The 16240-nt window shown below is 40.0% G+C and overlaps 1 protein-coding gene across 4 annotated transcripts; it reads left to right on the top strand.

The window, feature by feature from the left end:
- The first annotated feature begins 4343 nt into the window (after nucleotides 1-4343).
- Nucleotides 4344-16052, top strand: nexn (nexilin (F actin binding protein)). 4 transcript variants are annotated; one of them, XM_061033594.1, is made up of 15 exons: nucleotides 4344-4499; nucleotides 6242-6668; nucleotides 6788-6985; nucleotides 8141-8225; nucleotides 8333-8481; nucleotides 10978-11178; nucleotides 11310-11483; nucleotides 11705-11890; nucleotides 12627-12818; nucleotides 13262-13306; nucleotides 13640-13834; nucleotides 13931-14152; nucleotides 14289-14477; nucleotides 14604-14967; nucleotides 15115-16052. In XM_061033594.1, exons 2-15 carry the CDS (start codon nucleotides 6291-6293, stop codon nucleotides 15126-15128), a joined length of 2592 nt encoding a protein of 863 aa, XP_060889577.1. In that variant the 5' UTR covers nucleotides 4344-4499; nucleotides 6242-6290; the 3' UTR covers nucleotides 15129-16052. The 4 variants fall into 4 exon arrangements, with proteins under 4 accessions (XP_060889577.1, XP_060889576.1, XP_060889578.1 ...); XM_061033593.1 differs by lacking the exon at nucleotides 15115-16052 and having other exon boundaries at nucleotides 14604-15090; XM_061033595.1 differs by lacking the exons at nucleotides 13262-13306; nucleotides 15115-16052 and having other exon boundaries at nucleotides 14604-15089.
- Nucleotides 16053-16240: the final 188 nt, after the last annotated feature.

The following is a 16240-nucleotide window of genomic DNA, read 5'->3' as shown; positions in this document are numbered from 1 at the left end:
AGAGGGTGGGAGCGGCAATGGAGAAGGCCCGGTCCCCCCAGGGCCGATGGTTAGTACTGCAGGGTGTGGGTTGGAGTGTGCCAGGTGAGTAGCTCAGACAGGTAAGGGGGAGCCAGGATATGGAGGGTTTTCTAGGTGAGGATGAGGAGTTTGAAGTGGATACGCAATGGGATGGGGAGCCAGTGAGGTTATGAAGGACAGGGGTGATGTGGTCACGGGTGCAGGAGTGAGTGAGAAGACGAGCAGCGGAGTTTTGGACGATGCATTGTAGATGAGACTGTTGCAGTAGTCTGGTCTGGAAGTGAAGAATCCGTGGGTGAGGGTCTTAGCAGCTGTTCAATTGGATGTCGGTCAGAGGAATGTAGAGGGCCAGCCAATGGCATCAAGTCTCATCATCCAACAACTGCCTACACATGAGGCCAGGCAATGTCCTGCACCAGGAGGAACCCAGAGCCCACTTTCCTACCTAAGAGTAGTCAATGTACCATTGGCTATGACACGGAGGTTTGAGGGACCCTCCAAGGATATGCCTCCCGCCATCACTGGCAACTGACAACTAACCTGTCATGCTGGATCGATGTTGAATCTTAATGTTCACCATGGCGTCTACAGACTCTTTCACATGCTCTCAGTGTGTGTTGCTCTCGTCTGTGTACAGTAAAGGGTGCCAATGGCAAACCTGCATGTTGCTGGGCTGTGGACACGGGTGCCACTAGAGGATGTGCCCTATACCCTCATAGAGTCTGTTTCTGACAGTTTGTTCAGAAACATACACACCCGCAGCCTGCTGAAGGTAATTTTGTAGGGCTTTGGCAGTGCTCCTCCTGTTCCTCCTTGCACAAAGGAGCAGATACCAGTCCTGCTGTCGGGTTGATGCCCTTCTGTGTTACGACCAGTGAATTTAGGACCCAGATGCAGGACACATAAACAGACTGGTGGATTGGTAATGAGGTTTATTGTAGTAAATGGAGGTGAAGATGGGTTGAAGATTCTGGAGGTTAGCAGAGTGAAGGGGACGAAGGCTGACCAGAGCAGAGTAGGGGTGTGAGTGTGGCTCAGCAGTTTTGAGTCCAGAGAGCAGGTTGAGGCAGATGGCTGAGCAGGAAGGCAGGTGGGTGAATGGTGATCCTGAAGCAAAGGAAAAACAGGGTGAGACTCAAAAACCAAAACAAGCACAAAAGACTAATTTCTAAGATTTTTCAAAGTCTTAGTTTAGCCTGAGTTGTAGTCTACTGCAGTAGTTGATACAACGATCTGGCGATGAGTGGATGGAGAGCTGGGGTATATATACTGCTGAGTTGATGAGGAGATGGAGAGCTGGTGTGCAGCTGAGAGCAGGTGAAAGGAATGAACCTCAATCAGGAGGGAGCCAGAGTGAGAGAGCCATGCCCTTCTGTAGCCCTGCAGCTCTCTTTTAGAGTAACTGCTGGTTTCCTTGTATCTTATCTGTGCTCTTGAGTCTGTGTTTGGAGACACAGCAAACCTCCTTGCCACTGCATGTATGGATGCACCATCCTGGAGGAGCTGGACTAGGCTACCTGTGCAACCTGCTCATGCTACCAGTATTGACAAGGACACTGGCAGAACATAGAACTGGAAGAATCAGTCACGAAGGATAAGGAGAGAGCAAGTGTTTGTGGCCACCACATGCAAAACCATTCCCTTTTCGGGGGTTGTCTTGCTTTTGCCTCCATTGCACCTGTTGTCGCTTTTATTTGCACCAAAGCGGATGAAATATCCCTGAAACGTAACTGACTTGTTGTTTGATGTGACCATTAAGCATTTCTTTAATTTTTTAAGCAGGTTGTGGTCTACATTTCCCCTTACCAAAACAAAACTTTTCTGTGGCCATACTTCCACTGTACCTCAGCACACCACCTCCCCTCCTCCCCTCTCCGCTTAGTGACCGAATGCAGCAGTTCGTAGCACTGATCTCCACTCAGTTATACAGTCAAAAATTGATTCAATCCCTCAATATATAAACTCATAAATAAACTCAACCAATATTCTGAGATAACCAGATCTTGGAAAGGTTTGGAATACTCAGACTTGATATCAGTCAGATATTCATGAGTAGTATTTTTTATCAAAGTGGGTGCACAGCTGTTCATCGTCTCAGATTAATTGACATTTAATCTTGTGCAGTGCAGTGTTATTAGTGTCTCGATCGAATAACGAATGGAACCTTTTTCTATAGAGGTGTGGCCAGTTGGCATAGGTGTATCCATCCACCAGGACTTTGTTTAGTTTTGACCTGCAGAGACAGTCCACTGCAGCTTCATCAGGGGGAGGTGGGCTGTACCATCACAGAAACATTTAAAGGGGGAGGGGGGGGGGGGGCTGGGGTTCAGGGCTGAGCTGCAGCAGCTGCAGCTTTAAGGGCCAGTCTGACTCAAGTTAGCTGTTAGCTGTCCTTACAGTGTTGACAAGTTTCCACAACTGTGGTGCTATTTTTAGCAGTCCCCTTGTTGTCCCTGATGCCCTGCAGGACTTAGAACAGAGGCGGACGGAGCCCCTTTGCCCTGAGAGTTCACAGAACAGACCTCCCTCCAACAAATGCTTCAATCTGAGCAGGAAGTCAATAAATCTTAGGAATGGAAAAAAGCCCTCTGACTTTCTGTAGGTAGAACAACATGCCATGCCAGCGTCCCGGATATACTCTCTTTAATTACACTCACTGACAGTCTATATACCATGTTAACATACAGCCGCTCTTTACATTTAAACATTTTCATATTTATTTGTTAACAAAGACCTTCTATTCATCTCTATGATATTTCATCAAGTAGAGCCCCAACTGTTTCAATCTCTTCTCTTCCAATGACACTCCTGCTCTCAGGTTTCATTACTCAGTACAGTATTAGCCTGAGCTTTTGCCGTCTTGTTTGGGGAATCCCATAACCTCGAAAACTCCAACTGGACAAGTACGTGCTGCAGTTATGTAACATTTAGTTTGCCCTGACATTTACCTGTAACCTGTGTTGAGGTTTCGTAATAGGAGGCGAACAATGTGCCAAACATTGTGTCCAGTATATTACAAATACTACGATCATTAGGCAACAACAAAAAAAGGTTTGTGTGCCATCTCCCCACAATCTCTAGCATTCCTTAAATACTTGAAAGGGGATTTTGCTTGGTGGGTTTTCTGCCTGAGGCCTGTTTGGGCCATGAGTCAGCAGCTGTGCTTGGAGCCATTCTTGCAGACAAAATGTGTCTGCTGCAGGGTTTCTATTTACATCCACAGATAGTGCGAGCATTTCTGACTCATCTTAATACTAAAGTGTATATTTTCCAAATAATGTAACATATAGAAATTAAGGGGAAAAGTAAGGGGGTTAAGTTAAGTTAAGGGGTTCTTAGTAAAAGCGACCTTCATTTCTGGGGAATCTATGAGTGTGTTACAACCACAATGACACAGCCAAATGACAGAAGCATCCAGGATAGGCCGGAGCAAAACTGATAATCTGGGAATCTTGACTCTAACAGGTCAACAGGCAGATAATGATGGTGTCTGTCTGCATTTAGACTTAGACCTTCCAAACACACCTAATGAAAAGAGTGTCCTCTTGTTTCAGACAACACAGTACTTCTTTTGTTGATAGGCATTTTCTGGCATATAAAGGTTTAAGATAATGGATAATTATGTTGCCAGGAGCTTGATGTAAAAATTGTAGGTTTGGAAACAAATGGCACAGAGGATAAATAATTCAAAGAGAGCATCTTGTATATTTTATTATGTGGGCTTTTTAAAAAACATTTATCTTTGCCCAAAGCTACTGCCAAATAAATTCACTTCAACTAAACAAATTTAAATGAAAGATTGGAATTTCACATGAATACGTAAAGAAGTATTACAGTCACGTAAAGTAAGTGATGCTACAGTCATACACTTTTATTTACAGGTGAGTGACACTTCTAAACTTTGCATTATGCCGTGATATTAAAATATCAGAGCTTGATTCAAGATTCAAAAAACTTTATTGTCTGTCACATAGTGACAGAAAATTACCTTTTGTTGAGGCTCAGTAACATGAAAACATACAAACACTGTGAAATTCTAATTCAGGTCGTTATAACTTCATTAGTCCCTTACCTTACAATTATTCAAGACAAACAACAACAACGATTGTATCAGGTCAGTTTTTAGGCAATATAAGCAGTATTTACGCAGCTGTGGCTGCAAGAGGATGAGCTGCGGTGGGCACAGGCAAGTGTGTGTGCGTGTGTGTGTGTGTGTGTGTGTGTGTGTGTGTGTGTGTGTGTGTGCGCGCGCGCGCGCGCGCGCGTGTCATGAGGCAACAGCTGAACCTGCGGCTGGCTGGCTCGTGCAGAATGCAGTATCCGGTAGAAAGTAACGGTGGGCTACTTTTATAGAAACAGCTACCAGCAGTCAGTCGAGTTTGTTCACCGTGTGGTCGCTTCTTGAACGGTGTTCCTGGTTTATATTCACCCAAAGGAAATTGTATTTATCAACGGGAGGACAACACCGTGCGTTAGAGGTAAAATTCATTTTTTATTGAAAATGTAAGAACAATTATTCTGTCAACAAGGTCAACCTACGTGAGTTTAATTTAAAGTTAGGCTACTTATGTTAGTACAATTTTGTTAACACTAGCCTATATGAGTTAGCCTCTCTTAAACAGCTAATTAAGATTTTATGTGTAAAGTTACATTTGAATAGTAGAATAGGCTATACAATTAATGTCTACAAATGGGAACAGGTTTACAATAGCTAACAAACAGTTATTCCAGTAAGCTGTGGCATATTACTTATATTGATAGATGAAGCATCAAATTGTTTGTCAACCTCTTCTGACAAATACTCTTATGATTACATCAACAACCAAACCAACAACTGGTAGCCTACATAGTATTTCCAGTTCGTTGTCCATTCATCAAGTGTGACATTGTCATAAAGAATTTGACCTTATTTGAGATTTTGTAAGTTTCAGTACACATGCTGAACTTTGGAAATAGAAGGTGAGGATCCAAAACAACAGTTGTCAGTTTGATTTGTGAGTCGCCTCATATAAATGTCCCTATTGCTATGCTATGAATTGGCTTAATGCAAATAATGATTGATTGCTAGAGATTGCTGAGATTAGGGAATTTAAAATTATCTTAAATTATCTTAATTAGCTTAAATTAAGCAGCATTTACATTTTCAGTAGTCTTGTTTTTTTTGTGTGTATGTGTGTGAAATGCAAAAGACAATTGAAACCACAGTAAAAATCAAAATCAGAGGCAAGAGGTGATTGACTAGAAATGTAAAAATGACTGTGGATTTAGCTAAAATACATATATCAACTGGTGGCACATTTCTATTTATTCCACATTGAAATGCTCCTGACATCGTGTCACACATGAATCTAAATACCTGTATAAGGTATTTGAGGAAACTTGTGTTAGATGACTAACATTCCAAAAAGTCTAGCTCTTTAGTCTCTCCATTTTGACAAGGGTCTGTGGGGCGACATGTGGGTGCCAACCAGAGCTCTGTCCAACTGCCTATCACTCATCAAAAATAGCCATGATCACATGTCCTGGACCCACAAGTGGGCTATAAATAGAGGTCAGCAAGCGTTCATGGCCCTCTTTCTCAACATACTGGAGCAGCTTCCTTTGGCCTTAACTTTGTAGTCAGGGGGGTCTGTCACACAAATGAATCCATAATTAGAAAAAAAGTCATATTAAAGAATGATAAATACATCGGAAAAAGCAGAGGATCTTGCTTTTCAAATATCTGTAATCTTGTCGCTAGATGTTAAATGATAAAATGGAAAATTTAAATATTAAACATGAAAACTAAACACGTTTATGAACTTAACAATTGATACATGGATCACAATAAAACATACACAATTAGTACTAAAGTTGAATCTTGTCTTACAACTTCATTGTTAAAATTATTAGCAATTTAAAGTACTGAACGCTAACAATTTCAGGCACATTTCTGCCAGTATTTGCACTTCGTATATCCAGCAGTGATAAATAAATACAGTCAAAGTGACAGGCCCAAATATTTAATTCCTGCCATGCCAGTCAGTTAAAAGCTCAGTAGCATTTTGCAAAGAACATGAATACTGTATTTAAAAACAAACACATCCGCTAACTCAGTAATGTGTTTCTGTCATGTGGTCAAGTTTGCTTTGGTGAAGTGCAGAGCAGATTAGCAATCAATCCTCTGTGCATATAGCAACAGGAGTGCTAACATTTTTACTCCTCCTTCTTTTCTTTGCAGGTAGAATTTTAACAGAGCCTGTTTGTCAACTTGTCATTGCGGTGCAATCATGACTGAGGTGGCGCAGGTTGCGGCTGTAGACATTGACGATGTCACAAGCGAAAATGAACTCAACATGAGCGACGCAGAAAACAAAGAAGATGATCCGACACACGAGGAGGAGGACGATTTTGAAGAAGCAGAGGAGGACATCGAGAAGATGTCAGAAGTGGAAGATGAAAAACCTTGCCACACTAAGGACGAAGTGAGTGAAGAGACCGAAAAAAGACACATGAACGGAGTGGATCACAAAGAAAGCGACTCAGTCAATGAGCAAAATGAAAGTTCAGAAGGTGTTAATGGTGTGGCACCGGACAATGAGATGGAGGACGCACAAGCTGACACAAATGAAGACCAGAATATTTCTGATCTGGCTCTTAAGAAAGAGGTAAGGGAGGAATTTTGGGACGCGAAAAAGTAAATATGGTGTTTACGCCTAACTGACACCATTTAACCTTTCCTCTGCGATATTGTAATCTTATCTTCACATTCACTTTCAAACAACAGAAACTCATGCGGTCCAGAAAGATGGTGGCCAGAAGCTACGTGCCCAAAACGAATGCAGAAAAAGGGGATGTGACAGGCAAGTTCGTGGCCATGCAGAAAGCTAGGGAGGAGCGCAGCAGGCAGAGAAACAAGGATGAGCAGCAGAAGAGGAAGGAACAATACATCAAGGAGAAGGAGTATAACCGCAGAAAGCAGCAGGTTCAAAGACTGATAACCGAACTAACCCCCGACTGTGACCTGCATGGCATGATGAAACATGACCGGTAACAAGGTTTGAGTGAGAACTCACCATCTTATATACACACACCACACAGGGTTGTGTGTGCACAACACATAACAACTGAACCCCTCTCATACTCCAATTAGCTCCTCAAAAATTCTTAAAGTCTGATGTGGTACCAAATGTTTTTTAACTCACTGGATTGAATTTTATACCGTTTTATTTTTTGTGTTTGATCTAATTAACAGACACATTAATCACAATTACACGATAAAATATTTGTAAATTAGCACTGTTTAAATGATTTTTTTACAGGTTGTGATGACACTACTGAACGTTACTTGTTTAAGAAACCCTTTTGTGGCTCAAGGCTGTTAGTGGGTAAATTGCATTGTGGGTAGAGTAGTCACCAGAGTGCAAGAGTGCAGTGCTAATTTAATAGACAACAAGTTGACAAGGGAGTAACCTTAAGGGCAATCTTTCAAGGTAATCACGCCAAAGATTTTCTGGTTTCATCTATTCGAATGAGATGATTGTTTTAAGTCTGTTAAACTAGACATTTTAAGACATATCTTTCTGTTCTGATGATATTGTATATTTGAAGATAAGATTAAATGAGATAGATCATTGTTTAAATGATAATCAGTCACAGCTCTAATGTAAAAAAATGACTCACAATACAAAAAAGTGTTTGTTAAATTTTGTATTGACCAATAAACACAGGTAAAAAATATAGATGTGATTGATCTTGAAATCTAGTGTGAAGTAAATATTTTAGTGACTTGGAGGCAACATGGGGTGAAAACATTTTTAAGGTTAAGACAGTTTATGTTCAAGATAGACTGTGGGTGATACAGTGTTTTGTGAGTGGATTATCATTGATACTAAGACACAACAACCTTCCTGTGTACAGTCGTGCCATAGCTGGCCAGGCTTGGACACCTGCACTCATCTCCTTGCTGTGCAACAATACCATCGCCCAATCAGAAGCCAACCTGCAGGTCACATGACTTGGCTATTAACAGGGATTAGGCCCGTGTTCTTGCTGGGACCAGCATGGTGCCTGAGTGGCAAAAGAGATGATCCGAGCTAAACCGTAACCTCACCACAAGTCTCTGTTTGATCCGCCACAGATAAAAGAACTGCTTGCTTCCAGCGATGAGGAGGAAGAGGAGAAGCCAGCAAAGGTAGAAAAATCCTACGTCCCCAAAATCACAGGTAAGACACACAAAAAATAAGCAAAGGGTTGGAATGATATCAATTCAGTTAGAGATCAGGGTTAAGAGGAGGCTAAATGCTTGTGTTTTAATCTGTGAAATCCTCAGGTAGTGTGAAGGGGAAGTTTGCAGAAATGGAAAAACAAAGACAAGAGGAAGAAAGAAAGAGGATGGAAGGAGAGAGGAAGAAGAGGGAGGCCCAGGACCATATGGAAAAAGCCAAAATTAAGAAAGAGTTGGCCAAGAAAGCAGCTGAGGTAAGTAAAGCTGTGGTGGATGCCTTGCACAATGTCTCACTGAGAAATGGGACAGCTCGTCTAGATGCTTTAGTGCTGCCTTTCTGATAAGAATGGCGCACTTGTGTCTGTAATGATTCAGGTAATCCCCAGCTGCCACTCGGATAAGTTATTTTAAGTGGCATAATAGATGCAAGCAGTTGGCAGAAGCTAGATATAGGTCTGTAACCAACAGAATGTTGACATCGCCAGCGTGTGAACTCATGGTAAAGGGGTCTCATATATTTATTTTGCTCTGCAAGATTTGTTGTAGTTTGTAAAGTTATGAATTATAAATCTGCAGAATATGTCCAATACAAAGCACAGAGCTGTACAAAAACAACAACATGAAATACGAGGCCTTTCATACTTTTTTATAGACTGTGTAGTTCTTGGGAATACTTATGTAAGTAGTCTTTAGCCAGAAGGGCAATTACAGGCAATTACCTGCTACTTCTTTGCTGATGCTTCTCTTGTACAGGAAGTCAGTCAAACTTATAATCAAGCTCTATATGTTAAAAATGCTTTACAGAAAAATCTTTTAATCCACACTCTCTTTTCAGAAGGCAATGTCGTTTTAACTTTGTCTTTCTCATAAAAACTAAGCTCAAGTCTTAAACTACTACTACATACCTGGGGTTTTAGGAAAATTTGAAGGAAATGCCTTTAATTATTATAAACTAAAATATTCAGACTGATTTCACTGTAGGCATTTTTTATCAATAGTTGTGCTCCTTGTAGCATGGACGGAGCTTGAGGGAAAAAAAACAATAAAGCTGTATATATGGGGCTGTAATTGTATTATTATTTCCTTCAACCATCCTTGAATAGTTATATAATAATGCAAATTAAAAAGACTATTAGAAAGTGTTTATTTGTGAGATAAGTCAGCTCTCCACACGCTCTCTTTAAATTAGAAAGAATTATTTTTTTGAGAAATTAGCTTGAAACAGATTCTTAAGAACAATTAAACAAGTGTGGGATTAATCTATGAACAACTGACCTCCGCGCTTCTACAATCCTAACTGCAGCCATGATAGTGCTGTGTGAAAAATGCTGAATGTCAGGGGAAACTGTCAGTAACATTATTTTCTGACAAACCTTCTTCTAAAGCGTGACTTCAGACAAAATATCTTCAGTGATGTACATTAAGCTTATTATGTTTAATAACTGTATAGCTATTACTTGTAGCAGGTCATCCCCTATTTAAGGCTTATTACTATTAGTTTAGTATTAAAAATACTACTATAATACTATTTTTTTCCCTCAAATTTGGAGTTTAACTGGAATAATCTCTCATGTCTTTGGTGATACTTGCTCTTGTTCTAGAAACAACTGGAACAGCATGCGTTCAGCGCTGCCAGGTGTAGACAGCATATGACTGGCAACTGTTTCCCACACCTCACAGTGACTAAATTAGCTGCAGACCTCCTTACTGTGACTGATTTAGACTCTGCTATCTCAGCCTGACAACCATACTCTGACCCACCGCAAATGGTAATATTGGGCCAATTGAGTTCCCCCCATCTACACTCACACACACACACACACACACACACACACACACACACACACACACACACACACCCATACACACACACAGGCTGTTATTCCCAGTATGTGTTAAGGGGGAAGGCATCGAGATTGACCGAGATTTGTTTTTACCATACACCACAAACAATTACAGTAATGTGTCACAAAGACAGCTTAGCTCAAAATGTTAATAATTTGCATTACTGTAATAAGCATGTCGCCATAAAACCAAAGAAAAAAACATTTCTGTACATTTTCTCAAAAAAACCTTTGGCCACTGCTGTGACAAGTTACTAAATGAAACCATCTGCAAAGTTGTCCTTTATGTAGAACTGCTAACAACTCTGAAACATGAGAAAGGTTCAACCACACACTGTTTGGCTGGTAAATCTGTATCTGTCAGGCTGCTATTACTTTCAATGGTAGCAAGAGTATCCACAGTCTGCAGTCAGGTAGAAGGACAGTTTATTCTGTAAACAAGGCTCTGGTAAAAGCAGAATGCTTCTTTAACTTCTTCAGTGAAGTCAAAGGGAAAACGTAAAGGCTCTGAAATGCACTCACAGTATAAAAGTAAAAACCAGCCAGAGCTCTGAAGGACATGTCTAATATTACTGTAAAGAAAAGCTCTGACAAAAGACAGGGATACTAAGGTAGAAAATAAAGTATTTGTACTTCCCATCTTTGATTAGCTCCATCTTTTAGAAATATGAAATGAAGAAAAAAGGTAAAAAGTTTCTTTCTGAAATTGAGATAGTAAAATGACAAAGAAAGATAAAGAAACACAGACAAATCTTTGATCTCAACTACTGTAAAGATATACATATGTATATATATATATATATATGTATATATATTCATATACATAATTTTCCAACACTTTAAATTAATAAATATTCTCTGTAACTTTGAGTCCCTAAGAGTCTGACATTATAGATTATATTTTAGGAAGGAGATGACACCATCCTGGTACGAGTGGTTCCAGCAAAGTCATCACGACCTCCGGGCAGAATCAGGATGAACTTTGAAGACATGGAGAAGAACAGAGAGGAGGGACTGAAGAAGAAGGCAGAGGAGGAGAAGAAGAGGCGATACGATGAAAACAGACGCTCCTTCAGGGATGCCAAGAGAAGCTCGGTTGTTGAACAGGTACTACTAAACTTTTCATATCTGTTAGCGCTCACGATAAATCAAATGTTGTTTTAGGCTTTCTTCAGCCATTATTGCTCACTTACAAGTTAAACAATTTCATCTGCATTCTCACACTCACTTATATTTAGGATGAAGAGGAGAGGCCGACAGAGAAGATGCAGGTCACTCCTGGCAAGCTGAAGCTGACATTTGAAGAGCTGGAGAAGGAAAGGCAGGAGCATAGAAAGAGGCAGGCTGAGGAGGAAGCCAAACGCCGTCTGTTTGATGAGAAGAAAGCTTTTGAGGAGGCCAGGCTGGGAATGGTAAACCAAAGACCAAAGAATCCTTTGTATCTGGAGACTGACAGCAATATCAAGATTTAGTTTCTGTTGTAAATGTCTTAGACTTAAGAGGAGGAATTGATTATTTTAACTGAGTACTGTGTAGCAGCAATATAGTCTTAGGATTTGATTTACAGATATTCAACTCCGTACTGTGCAGTTAAAATGTAATCACTGCTGTTCATATGCTTGCCTTCCCTAAGGGAGAAGATGAGGACATTAAGGAACCTCAAGAAGACAAGGAGGAGTTTCGACCTGGAAGACTGAGGTTGAGCTTTGAAGAGCTAGAACGGCAAAGGGTAGAAGACGTACGCAAGAAAGCAGAGGAGGAGACCAAGAGACGAATGGAGGAGGAGAGACGAGCTTTTGCAGAGGCCAGGAAGAGCATGGTTAATATTCTGCCTATACAAAATTCAATTTATCCAACTAATATATCGTAGATCTTATGCGTCCTTTGAATTATATTCAGACATGTAGAAAATAAGCTTTCATGTGGGAAATTAAATCAGAAGATTGATAGAACTATTAGATATTTACATAAAGGAAAAGCTTCAGCTAGCAGCTGGTTAGCTTCATTTAGCTAAAGACAAATAAGAAAAGGAAAGTGCTTGCCTGACTCAGTCTAAATGTAACAAAATCCACGTACATGGTCATTTGAACTTCACATTTTGATAAACAACAAGTTTAAAATATATATATATATATACAAACACCAGTGTGTAAAAATGACACTTAAACAATTTTAGAAGAGTTATTTATGTGCCAGAAGTTTTATTGGTAGGAAGCAGCTGCTTTCTGGTGGCTACTTGGAAAAAGTCAAATAGTTATTTTTACATGATATGGTTTTAATAACTAAACTTTAAGGGTTGTTCTTTTCACCACTCAATCTGGCAAACTGCTCCCTACATTTTTTCAAGTATTTGTGCTAAACTAAACTAAGCTAAGCTAATCTTTTTTTGCTCCTAGGCAGAAAGTTAAAATGCATCCTTCCAAGACTATCAAAATATTTCTTTAAAAATAGTTTTCAGCTGAAGTGGAGGTCCCTGGCATATACTTACTTAATACTTAACAATAAAATAAGCGTCACTTTGAAATGTTTGCTTACCATGCTGTGTTGTTTCTCAGCTTGTAGATGAGGATGATGAGGTGCTGATGGCCTTACTCAACCTGGAGGGAAGTAAACCCGGGAAGATATGTGCCAGTTTTGAGGATTTGGAACGCCAGAGAAGAGAGGAGGAGCAGAAAAAGGCTGAGGAAGAGGCAAAGAGGAGACTGGAAGAGGAGAAGAGGCTCTTTGCAGAGGCCCGCAAGAGCATGGTAAGTCACAGTGATAAAGTGACCGGAAGGTTTTCTCTGCATGTTTTTAGCAGATCATTTATGGGTCAGAGTATGCTCAATATGTTTTTTTTTGGCCTTTGACATAATTACTGCTTTGTAGCTGCTCAGCTTTGGCTATAAAAGAACATAGAAACCAGCTTTTTAACAAAATGTCCACATAAAAACAGCAGTGCATACCATGCATATTTTAGAAAATCTTCTAACAGCAAAAACTAAAGGTTTATAAGTACATGTTAGTCATAACAGTGTAGGCTGAACTAACAAATAGTTGAACATTTCACACTGATCCGGTCTAAATGTTCTCAATCTGGATTCTAATTTCACAAGGACTAATACATTTTGTTCATGTACAATGTATTACTCTGATGGGCTCCATTGGTACACATGCATTGCTGTTCCCCTGTCCAAATTATTTCTTTAAGAGCCCTGGCCTGGATCAGGAAAAGTCTGCATATGGAGATGAAACAGTAAGACATTTCACTTTCAAAAGTCTATTTATCACAGAAAAATAAAAGGAAACAGTATCCTATAATGAATTGATTCTCTTGAAGTACAAAGGCACCACAGACGATGATGTATGTATGTTTTCTTTCCTTGCATGTTGTCTTTATTTGCAATAAACAATAAGAATGGCTCTTGCTTAGATTTTAGTGGTTTTAAGACATTATTTAATGCCAGGTAAGTGGTAGGTCTTCATTTCTTTCCTCTATTACAAACTGAAGCGAACAATGACTCAGAAGGAAAAAACAGAATAGACACGGTAAAGAGCTCTCTGCATTTATGTTTACTTTTGTGCATAGGTACTAGATGAGGAAGTAGGCATGGTAAAGAGCCCATCTCAAGAAGCATTGCACCCCCGAAAACTGGAGATCAACTTTGAAGAGTTACTGAAAGAGAAGGAGGACGCTGAGAGGAAGCGCAAGGCAGAGGAACGTAAGAAGAAAAGGGAGCAGGAGAAGCAGGAATTTGAACAACTGAGACAAGAGATGGGCGAGGTTAGTCTACAACAGATGTAATGCTCATGTGCGTAACTTTCTCTACCATAAGAATGCAGAACTTGCATAACAATCATAACTTTCTTTCTTTCACAGGATGAAGTGAATGAAAGCTCAGATGTTATTAACAAAGAGTATGAAGAGCTGACCAAGCTCAAGAGAACTGGCTCCATCCAGGCCAAGAACCTCAAGTCCAAATTTGAGAAGATCAAGCAGCTGACTGAAGAAGAAATACAGAAAAAGATTGAGATGGAGAGAGCACGACGGAAGGCAGTGGATGACGAAATCAAAGAGAGAGAATCTGAGCGGTTCCAGGAGGTAAGACAAGTAATCAAGATTCAAGATGACAAAAGCAAAACTTGCGAGTTTTATTCTTTAAAGAATGACCTGAAAGGTTGTATTTCCTTTTTCTTATTTGTAAGAAGGGATATGCTAATGTCGATGTGATTTTCAGGACAATGAGGAACAGGAAACGACAGCAATGAGGGCTGAGGAGACACCCTTCAAACAGAAGGTGGACATGAAAGCCCGATTTCAACAAATGGCCAAAGCAAGAGAAGATGAGGAGAGGAGGAGAATAGAGGAGCAGAAGCTGCAGAGGATGCAGTTTGAGCAGCAGGAGATCGATGCTGCCCTTCAAAAAGTAAATGTTCGATGTTCACAATCAATGCAAGCATCATTAGTTCTCATGCATGTGAGCATAACAGCTTTGGTCTATGTTGCATTAAAGCTTTTTAATATATATTTTATTCATGTCCTCTGTTTGCAGAAGAAAGATGATGATGTGGAGGACGAGGGTAGCATTATCAATGGCTCTGCGGCCTATGAAGATGAGGAGGATCACGCCCGGTCGGGGGCTCCATGGTTTAAAAAGCCCCTTAAAAATCAATCGGTGGTGGACTCGGAGCCAGTGCGATTCACTGTTAAGATCACTGGGGAGCCCAAGCCAGAGGTGACCTGGTGGTTTGAGGGAGAGATGCTCCAGGACTGTGAGGACTATCAGTATATAGAGAGAGGAGAGACGTACTGCCTCTACCTGCCAGAGACCTTCCCAGAGGATGAGGGAGAGTATATGTGCAAAGCTGTGAACAGCAGAGGCACAGCAGCAAGTACCTGCATCCTTACAGTAGAAAGTAAGACAACCTTGGTGTGATTGCATGCCTGCATGATACCTCCAATCTGGATTACAACCTCTGAACCTGTGAAGTGGATCGCATGCTCCTCTTCCTCGTGAAGATGCAGCTGTGGGTAACTCTTCTTCTTCTGTTTCTCTCTTGCAGCTTATGACTACTGATGCCCTTCCATGTTCTGGAAACTTTCCCTGTTGTCTCTCACTCCTTTTGTAAAACCTTGTCCCTCATGGTATGGTCAAACAGCGGAGGGAAGAAATAGCAGTTTGTCTGGCATTCCTAAGGGAGGGTTACACAACAAAAACAAAATAAGTTTTTTTTTTTTACATTTTGCTCAATTGTAAAGCTATACTCCCTGTTAGAGTAGGGTTATACCTGTGCCAAAAGCAGATATGATTCTGTTCTTGTTCAAAATGATATTCACTCTGAGGCCCTAACAATAAGATAAGTTAAGTTTCACAGTACTGTGTTGTAAATATCACACTCTATGGTCCATTCATAGAAACACTGTGCTTGAGGCACTGCAATGGAAGGCGTCAAATGTCCTTGTACTTTCAATGAATAAAAGTACAGATGAATAATATAAACTTCTAAAATAATTACTAGTGTTTAACCTATGCTGTACAAGGGCATGAATATGACTCACAATATAGCTAATCGTGCTCTCTGCCATATTAGTTAATGGTGTTGCAATAGTTGACTGGAATCATGTCAAAGGATAACATGGTTGTTATTATTTTATTAGAAATCAGCAGTGAGCAGAGACACAGAAACAGAAACATTTGATATCATGTTTACTCTCTGATTTTCAATAAAACGATTTAGCTTCTTAATAACTGTTCTAACAATGCAGCTTCTGTTCTGAGAAAGTTAACACTTTTTATTTATTTATTCATTTATTTTTTCATTTTCAACCCCCCTTTTTTGTTTAGACTTTAATCTAATACATTATATTATTATTACAGATGTCGTGATTTGATTGTCCTGGACAGTAGGTCACTGTTTAATGGTTTGATAATGAAAAAGAAACATAGAGTAGCCTGAAAATATTATTAATGAAGATGTTTTAATAAAATGAACAAAAACAGGATGTGGTGTCATTGATGGTACATTGAGGAATACCTGAATTACAATTACTGCTTTTTGTCTTTTTTTATTTCTCTATTGAACATTTTACTCTCTGATGAACTGCTCCTTAAAGAGTCAAACTGAGTATAAGTGATAGATTGAATTACCACATCTACAGTAGAAAATCAACTGAAGCGATCTTTTCATT

This window comes from Labrus mixtus, chromosome 3 (assembly GCF_963584025.1).
Source record: "Labrus mixtus chromosome 3, fLabMix1.1, whole genome shotgun sequence".
Taxonomy (NCBI): domain Eukaryota; kingdom Metazoa; phylum Chordata; class Actinopteri; order Labriformes; family Labridae; genus Labrus; species Labrus mixtus.
This window is presented reverse-complemented; position numbering and strand designations above follow the sequence as displayed.